Genomic DNA, 10,471 nt, shown 5'->3' with positions numbered 1-10,471 from the left:
CCTGTTCAAACCAAAACGTATGGCCAACGCAGTTTTTCATACCAAGCCCCCACTCTTTGAAATCAACTTCCTCAGCCTCTCCGTCACTCATCTTCGCTCAAATACAGTCTGGAGACTCACCTTTTCCCCACCTGAATAATTGTCAACAGCTTATCCCTTTCCAGTATGAACTAAAATGACTATCAGTGAGTGTGTGAGTTTGAGAGTTTCAGAATTTTGCAGGTTCTATTTTTGATTGAGTACAAAACATGATTGTGTATTATGACGTTTTGATTGAGTACAAAACATGATTGTGTATTATGATGTGTATGTGCGTGCGCGCGTGCTTGTGTGTGTTGTGTGTGTGTGTTTGGGTGTGTGACTGTGGGGAGGGACGAATAATCTAATAATGTTTCGTATCTTGTGTCCAATTTTTCCTTTTTGATGATTATGTTTTTGATTTTTGCTTGTTTATTTGTTAGGTTTTTTTGTTGTTTTTGTTTTGTTGTGTGTGTTTGTTTGCTTGTTGTTGTTGTTGGTTTTTGTTGTTGTTTTTGTAAACACCAAAGACTTATTTTCAAGATGAAGCGTAAATGCTCAGATCTCTCTCTCTCTCTCTACATATGTATATATATATATATATATTCTTTTTAACAAGTGTGTGTGAAATAGGCGTGTGTGTGTGTGAGAGTGTGTGAGAGAGAGAGAGGTGGGGTGACAGTGTGTCTCTCTTTCTGTCTGTGTCTGGTGTGCAGGCACACGCGCACGTGCGTATGTGGACGTGATTTTCTGGATGCATCCGTGGTTGCTCGTTTTGACAGTTGTACTGAGAGTCGTAAGCGTAAGCGTCAGACAAACAATCAGTCAATGCGTATACGCTCTGATCAAATATTTATTGAAAACACGATTCTGTTTATTGTGACAACATTGTGGAATTTCACTCCGACCACCACTGATGTACAAATTCAGCTAAACCGAACGACCATTTTCACTCGACAAAAAATGATCGAAATTTTATGGTATATTTTCTTAATTAACCCACGTAAAACACTTTCGTAAGCAAAAGGCAAAGTGAACATCGCTATCAATTCAACAACAATTATTCTCGTAAACGATGTTGGGTAATTAAGAGTTTGATAAATGTGAAAATAAGGAAATCACTTTACAGCCATATAAATTCCTTATAGCAATAGCTAATACGTTGAACACAAGTCAACAAGTTAAGAATATGTTTATTGTAACGCTTTTTGTGTTTTGATTTTCCATGCCTCATGAGCTGACAACAGGGCTTTTCTGTTACTTTTTGCTTTCGACAGCATGAACCTCAGCACGAAAAATATTTCAGGTGATAGCACTACATAAAACTGGTAACAATCGCTATCTCTGACAATATCAACTTTCACCAATCTGTTGCATTCCTATGGTACCCATCTTATCCGTCTAACATTATACGACGTAGTCATTGTATTGCATGGTCATTCTAACAATGTTTTATCCCTGATAGTCTTCTGCATCGTCATGACAACAATCTTCTGTGTACCCATGGCAATAATCTTCTATCTTTGGTAATCTATAGCCATGGTAACAATCTTCCATTTATGACAATCCTCCTGCATGGTTGCAATCTTTCATATATATATATATGTGTGTGTGTGTGTGTGTGTGTGTGTGTGTGTGTGTGTGTGTGTGTGTGTGTGTGTGTGTGTGTGTACAAGACGTTGTCTGCGTAGGACAAAAAAGGCGAGGAATTGAAATATGTATACCATCAGTGTTTATATGCTCTGATTAAACCATAAAGCAACAAAAAAATCGAATAGGCAGGATATCTATCGATACGCATTATGAAATTATATAGCGTGTGATTGAGTGAGTGAGTTGCTGAGTGACTATGTGTCTGCATGTGTGTGTGTGTGTGTGTGTGTGTGTGTGCGTGCGCGCGCGCGCGTGTGTGTGTATATATATATATATTCTCTCTCTCTCTCTCTCTCTCTCTATATATATATATATATATATATGTGTGTGTGTGTGTGTGTGTGTGTGTGTGTGTGTGTGTGTGTGTGTGTGTGTGTTTTCACATTCACACACATGAAGGAACTGAACGGTAACATAGAGAGGTACATAATATATGTTGCATACATATATATAAACATGCTTGTATAATGATAAATGCAAATATATACAGATAAATTCTGTCAGAATATCCCTCTGGTTAGTCACAATAGAACCGTTACCTTGGCATCCAAATAACTGTTTTATTAACAAAAGTTCTTCTTTTTTTCTAAATTACTGAAATATCTCCAAGCTTTTTCACCATCTTGCCACCTTCTTATCTTCAATCGCACTTCCATACTACCCAGCTGTTTTGTTGTTGTTGTTGTTGTTTTTCTGCTGTCCCATTAGCAGCAGCGATACAGTGGCATTACCCCCAGGCCGCTCTTTTCCAGTACAAGTTATACAACACCTGGTTTGTATCTCGCAGTCCCAACGTCAGCAGTCCACATGGAACTATTGATGTTAGGTCGCCTGGAAGCCAAACACCAGAGAAGACCCTGCACTGCTGCTGAGTCACATCAGTGGTGTTCAGTAGTGCTGATTTGATTAAACGTTTTTACTTCGTACTAATTAACGTACTTACTGAGCACGTCGACTGAGCGCCACTTTCTATGCCCCCTACTGACGACAATAATGGCTTAATCGTGGAGCTAGACTGAGTAAGCGTCCCCTCCTGAGTGGAGACCACTACCACTTCCCTCCAACAACAGCTCCCCATGACTCTGCCGACACCGGAGACCTTGAAAGGACCCCAAGCACGGTTGTGGAGGGGGGTCGAAAGGGGGTCGATACAGACATTTGCAGTGTTGGTCAGGAAATTTGAGCAACACACCCAAAGACGCATCCATGAAGTGGATGCTACTCGACTCTGTGGTCCCAGTCTTTCAATGTAATATCTAAATCTGTGTAGGAGCCGGCCACGGGCCGAAAAAAAACCCCACTTCCGCTGGGAATCGAACCCACGTCCTCCCAGCCGTCAGTCTGCGACGCTAACCACTTTACCGTGGCGATTGGTACCATCCAATTTATTATTCCTGTGTTCATTTTATTCATTTTTTATCTGATCCATTTCATGGACGTTGGTCATTGACATCTTTTTTTTTTTTTTTTTTTAACAAGTAATGATATGTAATTGCTTTTCTTTTTTTCATTCTTTTTTTTCTATGATGAATATTATAGTATTTTCCAGTGCATTTCCATAGGAAGGGTCTGTAGAAATATTTGATCGGATATTATAAACTGGAGATTTTCTGCTGGGATCGTATCTAAATTATCAAAATTGTAAACAGGTACATTGACATTACTGACTTTCTGAATTAAATCTTTAATTTACCTAACATAATTTCATCTGGCAGTAGAGATGTTAAATTTCCCTTTCGTACTGTTCTTTCATAAGGTTTAAAGTTATCTAGCGAATGATCCGATCTGTGGCCAGGACTATTAAATGACCCTTTTATTTGAGAAAGTAACTCTCATGAAACTGAAAACTAACCGAGGCGACCCTGTTTAACAGTTTTAAAGCATCGCCGTGTGTATTCACGCTTGCTCTGGTATATTTCTCTGAAACGTCGATCAGACATTAATCAGACTGAACCGTTTCATCATTTCCATTGATCTGGCACGATTTCTTGGACGTCCGACAACACTTGCATAATCACGTGCATCCATTTCAATATTTGAAATTAAAACAAATTTCCATGTTTTGAAAATGTCAGGAAAAAATGATGATGTTGACAATGATAATAGCCTACGTCACCTTTTTCTGGCGCAATATCCAGTACCAATGCTGTTCAGAGCGTCTTACATCGTCCAGTTAAATATAAACATGCCTTAGAAATTTTAACAGCTCTCTGTCAACGAAAAATGTCTAATATGTTCATAAAAAGCACATTTCAAAGTCAATGAAACAATAAAAATTTTCTCAAGTGAATAAATCTTAGAATAGAATACATTTCATAACACACACACACACACACACACACACACACACACACACACACACACACACACACACACACACACACACACACAATCTCATTGAATATCAACTGCACTACAATAGAATTACATGAGCATCAAAATCTTTCTGACATAGATTTCCATTTGGCTTAACACACGCTTACACACTTATGTACGCGTAGCAGAACACTGTAGCTTCAACACGTACACACACATGCGCACACGTGTCGGGATTTTGATATCCAGACGGAAAAGAGAAGATGACATCACATCTGAGACCAAACTACATAGAATACACATGCATTAAAACAGGTCACAAAAACACTAGCACAAAGATACTTGCTAACAAACAGACTTTGGTTTACCCGTTGTGCCCAGAACAGAAATGTTTACGGAAAAGGTAAGTTTTCAGATCGGAAATAAAGGAGAACTGGGGGATTTCTGAGAGACGTTGGTAGAGAATTCCACACGTTGTGAACTTGGGCTCAGAAAAAACCCATTTCGTGCGCAATTCAGAATAGTCCTTGGAACTTTAAGCGACTTTTCTGGGCTGGATCTTAACGTTCGTTCTGCGAAACAAAATAAAGTAAAAATACATTACAGTGTATTACACATTCTAATTGGTGGCTATGACACATAACTGTCAGTCACAATAGCGACAATCAGCAACCATAAACAGGAGCACTGAGATTTGACTCTGGCAAAAAGACATCATACACAAGCAGAAAGACAAATGTGTAAGATAATTCTCACAAAAAAATGTTGACATGATATCAAAGTCGTGTGTGACACACCAGTCTGTCTCCCCACCCATCAGGAAACCAGCGCTCCGTGAAGTCCTTCACAATAACAAGTTCACAACAACAGCCACGTGGACGGCGCACTGCTGACTCTGCACTGAGCTCACACGGCAGACAGCACGTCCCGCCAGTTGTGTTTCCACGTGAAAACATCACCCCTGCTCCCACCACCCACCTTACACCGTTCACACCAGCACGCCGATCACACGTTGAAAGTTTCAAGAATCCGTGAGCAATCAAGTCATGTTATGACAATGAGGCATCCCAATCATCCCCGTCCAAATCCCGAAGCTGCCCTCAAGTATGCATCGATCAAATTATATGAAAGGTTGTGTAGCATTATTTTCAGTTCCCCTCAGATGATAAATAGTTTTCATTTGATTAACAATACGTTACCTTTTGTTGCCTATAATTGGCGTAGGCACACTTGTCACTATATGAAAAATAATATTTTTTTTAATGAATAAAAAGGCCGGAAGTTTATACCCAGGGTTGCAAAAAGAAAATGTTTACAGTGGTTATACCGCCAGTATGTGAGTGTATGCATGCCTACACTGTGGGAGCAACAGGATATTGGAACGTATATATATATATATATATATCTTTGTATATATGTGTGTGGGGTTGGGTGTGGGAGATATGGGCGTGTGTGTGTGTGGTTGTACAAGTAAGCGTTCATCTCTGTGTGTGTGTGTGTGTGTGTGTGTGTGTGTGTGTGTGCGTGTTGTGTGTGTGTGTGTGTGTGTGTGTGTGGTGGAAGCTGCGATACATAGACTAGAAATGAGTGTGTGGAGGAGGGGGGTAGAGGAGGTGCAGGGTAATGTGTGTGTGTGCGTGTGTGTGTGTGTGTGTGTGTGTGTGTTGGGGCTCATGTACGTTTATATGTATTTGACTGTGCTTTCATATCTGTGAAACTGCGTGTTTGGTGCATATCTGTTATGCATGTGTGGGTGTATGTGTGAATGTGTGTCTTCATGTTTTACATTTATTTGCTTATTTATCATCATTGTTGTCTTATTTATTTATTTATTATTATTATCATTTTATTATTATTTTCATTACTACTACCTTTTTTATATCATAATTATTATTTATTTATTTATGTAAGCTTATCTATAATTTATTCACCTTTTTTTTCTTTCTTTTTTTCTCAAGGCCTGACTAAGCGCGTTGGGTTACGCTGCTGGTCAGGCATCTGCTTGGCAGATGTGGTGTAGCGTATATGGTTTTGTCCTCCTTGAGCTACTGAAACTGAAACTATACCGCCCAAAAATAATGAAAGCAACACCCAAACAAAACAATATGCGATCACATATATTTTAAAGAAAGAAAGAAAAAAATACAGCAGAAAAAAGTTATTATAGTGGACAGGAGGACATTACTGGTACACAGGCTTCAGAGGGTCTCCACCCCGGAAAACGGTGTATGGCTGCCTACATGGCGGGGTAAAAACGGTCAAACACGTAAAAGCTCACTCGTGTACATACGAGTGAACGTGGGAGTTTCAGCCCACGAAGTAAGAAGAAGAGGGTGGGGGCACTGTTTGTCCTGAAAGAGCCCCTGTATGATAGTTATCAATATGTACACAACATGCATTTTATTTAGTATCACACAATTAAATGAATCCAAAACATTAAGCTAATTCAACAGAAACTTTCAACAAATAAATGTGTCATCCACTTAGTTGCTCAATCAATTCAAACATTAAACGAATATTTTCTTTTCAGATATACCAATAAAGTAAGGTGAGGGTGGTGCGTAGGAAATCTCACAAAAAGTTAACTGAACAATAAAAGAGACTTATTTTAGTTGATTCTATCATACGATTTTTAATATTGAGGCATGACTGTCATTGGAAAATGCCGTCATAGATTTCAATGACAAAAGCCATAATGGCTTGTGTGGATCACTCTTCTTACAAATGCTTTTTTGACTCACTTGTGTAAACAAAGTGAGTCTCTGTTTTAACTTGGTGCTCGGTTGTGTGTGTGTGTGTGTGTGTGTGTGTGTGCGTGTGTGCCTGTGTGTGTGGTTGTGTCTGTGTGTCCTTGGTAAACTTTAACATTGCCATTTTCTCTGGAAATACTTTGTCTGCCAATACCAAAATTGGCTTAAACATAGTATGAAAAAAATCTTCACAGTCATACCAATGACAGGTTGTAAGTCTCCCGAATTAAGCTGTTTTTGGGTTGGTTGTTAATGATTAAAAAAAAAAAACAGTTTATTTCACTGAGATGTGTTCCGAAATCCGAAAATTCTAAAAACCGCTTTCCGCTGAGTTAAGCCTACTAGATGGTAAGTTGTTTTCAAAGACGACATGACCCCGTATTTCTTGTTCACAATTAAAAGGAAAGAAACACAAATTCTGGACAGAACACTTACAGTGATACTAACTACACCATCGACGTGTTTACTGCATATAAATATTCTAAAGTGGACACTGAAATAAATGGAATGAACATAAAAGAAAAATTGAATCGATCGTTTCTTTCAGCCTGTGGTGCAGATCTAGATATCTACAATGTGATGCAATGTGCTCGAAGGAGATGACAACGTCTCCTTTACCGCCGAAATAAAAAGATAAAATCGATATATAGTAAAACACAAAAAAAATCATGATTTAAACGGCGTTATTACGTGCATAACAATCACATCTATTCATCGCACGAAGAAGAAAACGTCAACATTGCTTTTAGCTTTAAATTTAGTCATCTGACGTGCCGCAGCCTTGGGGATTGGTCTGCTTGCATCAGAACTGAACATGCGTGGTTTGATCCCGCTCGCATGCCTTTTTTCTTTTTTAATTTTTTTTTTCTCTCCCAAGCTTATCTTATATATCATATTTAGTACAGAACCCTTTTCAACGATTTTTAAATCTCTTTTTTTCTCTCTCTGTCTCTCATCGTGATTCCTTTGCTGGATAAAGCGCGAAGCACAAGTGAGTCTTGAAGGCTTTGCCTCATGTTTATTGTTATTTTTATTATCATTAGAAGCACTAGCAGGAAAAGAATGAGGACGTTTGAAGAAAATGTAATATAAAAAAATAAATTAAATACACGTCTAAATTGGAAAAGAAGTGGTGATGTTTCTTCAGTTAAACTACGCTGTTATGATATATGAACCGAAAAGAAGTTGTGATTATTCCTTAAAACCAAACATTTCTTTTTTTTTTTTTTTAAATGAACAAAAAATATTGAGCAGGAAGGAGTTGAGAACCAGGGAAAGAGAGAAACGTGAAGTTTCAGTTTCAGTTGCTCAAGGAGGCGTCATTGCGTTCGGACAAACCATATACGCTACACCACATCTGCCAAGCAGATGCCTGACCAGCAGCGTAACCCAACGCGCTTAGTCAGGCCTTGAAAAAACAAAAAAAAACCAACAACAAAAAACAAAAACAAAAAACGGGGGAATAAATAATAGATAAGCTTACATAAATAAATAAATGAATAATAATTATAATATAGAAAAAGGTAGTAGTAATAATAATAGTAATACAGAAAAAAAAAGTAAAAAAAAAGTTTAAAAAAAAAAATTAATTAATTAATTAATTTAAAAAAATAAAAATAATAATAATAATAAATAAATACATAAATAAATAAGACAACAATGGTGATAAATAAGCGAATAAATGTAAAACATGAAGACACACATTCACACACACACCCACACATGCACAACAGAAATGCACCAAACATGCAGTTTCACAGATATGAAAGCACAGTCAAATACATATAAACGTACATGAGCTCCACACACACACACACACACACCACACACACACACACACACATTACCTTGCACCTCCTCTACCCCCCTCCTCCACACACTCATTTCTAGTCTACGTATCGCAGTTTCCACGGCACACACACACACACACACACACACACACACACAAACACACACTCACAGAGATGAACACTTACTTGTACAAGCACACACACATACGCCCATATCTCCCACCCCCAACCCCACACACATATATACAAAGATATATATGTGTATATATATATATATATATGAACGTGAAATCAAATAGAAATTAAAAAAAATAAAAAATAAAAAAAAATTCACGAAAATATATATTAATCATAACACAATCACCTATAAAGGACTCACACACTTATCGCACTGAGCTCCATGTCATCTTTGGTCTGCATCCCAGCATCCACCTCTCCCTGCTTGTCTTCCAAGTCATCCGGAAGCGGTTGGCCACGTGTTTCCGGTAACAACAGTGGCACCACCGCTGTCACCGCCATGGCAACGCCCAGGATGGCATAGATGTATGATGCTCCCTTTGGATCAATAAACAGATTCGTCGTCGTTGTTGTTGTTATTTGTTGCTTTGTAATTGATGTTGTTGTTGTACATTATTTGAGAGTGTAAAGGAAGAGAGGGGAGCGGAAAAGTAAGAGAGACACAGAGAGAAAGAAACACTTGACATTTTATTGTCCATATAGCAATGAAGCTTTTAAAACAAAGGGGAACATCGTTTTGAAGCGTGTTGTAGCAAATCCACACACACACACACACACACACACACACACACACACACACACACACACACACACACACACACACACACATTTACCACGTATGTACTCATGTACGTACGCACGTACACAGGGATATATATATATATATATATATATATATATATATATATATATATATATATATACGTGAGAATATTATTAAAGAAAAGATACCGAATCCATCAGCTTGCTATACAAGATTAATAACCTCTACTTTCTTCCGTATAAAACTTGATGCGCTGAAGACAAAGTATAGTAAAAATGTTACATGCATATGTGGTAAGCAGTTCAACTTGCATCATTGTTTGTTTCACTGTCAGCAGTTACTTATCTTCTTGCCCAAGTATTTCAAGGAGAATAACTATTATGCAGATGATTTCTGGAAAGTTGTTTCTGACGAGGTTGTTATGGTGGAACTTTCACAGCCATTAGTTCATAGCCCTATTTCTACATTCCTGTAATGTACTTCAGAATTGTGTTAATGGCTTCTGATTATTATCATCATTATTGAATTGTTACTGTTAAATGTAATTGCATGTTAGTTATGCATTTTTTGGTAGTTTTCTACCTTTTCTGTTTTCCTCTTCCCTCCACCCCCCACCCCCCGCCCCCTACTTTTTTATCGTCTAATATCACTGATAGTGAAAAGACGCTAAACTAAAGAAACGCAAGTATTCACCGTGGATCATCTTGACATAGATTATCATTTTGTTCGATTTTTTTTTTTTCACATCCATTGCAACTGCTACGAATCTAGTCCGAACTTGCAATATATTATTTTCACTCGAAATGTTTGGAACATGGCTTTAAAACAAACAGACAGAAACAAAGAGAGTGAAAGGATGTACACAGAGGAAGAGAGAAACACAGGAAAGGAAACACGGAGTGGAGAGATGTGAGGACAGAGAAAGGGGATAGGGGGTAGACAGAGAGGGGTTGGTATAGACGTGGGAGGGGAACAGATGCAGACAGGCAGACGGACAGACAGACACACACATGAACTCGATCTGAAGAACCGTACAAATTAAATACAGGGTGTGTGTGTGTATATATATATATATATATATATATATATATTCATCTATCTATATGCATATATATATATATATATATATATATATATATATATATACGTGTGTGTGTGTGTGT

At 37.9% G+C, this 10,471-nt stretch overlaps 1 protein-coding gene across 3 annotated transcripts in view; it reads right to left on the bottom strand.

Moving 5' to 3' along the window:
- Positions 1-857: 857 nt before the first annotated feature.
- The window catches only part of LOC143287551 (solute carrier family 22 member 21-like), a 56,053-nt gene continuing 46,439 nt past the window's right edge, over positions 858-10,471 (bottom strand). For 2 of the 3 annotated variants that reach the window (XM_076595628.1, XM_076595630.1), the window contains 2 exons: positions 8,911-9,082; positions 858-4,559 (listed from right to left, as the gene is read on the bottom strand). In XM_076595628.1, the coding sequence (XP_076451743.1) occupies positions 4,399-4,559; positions 8,911-9,082 (333 nt within the window). In that variant the 3' untranslated portion in view covers positions 858-4,398. Of the gene's footprint in view, positions 4,560-8,906; positions 9,083-10,471 lie in introns of all 3 variants that reach the window. The other variant, XM_076595629.1, reaches the window with a different exon arrangement.

The sequence above is a fragment of the Babylonia areolata genome, chromosome 11 (assembly GCF_041734735.1).
Source record: "Babylonia areolata isolate BAREFJ2019XMU chromosome 11, ASM4173473v1, whole genome shotgun sequence".
Lineage (NCBI taxonomy): Eukaryota > Metazoa > Mollusca > Gastropoda > Neogastropoda > Buccinidae > Babylonia > Babylonia areolata.
This window is presented reverse-complemented; position numbering and strand designations above follow the sequence as displayed.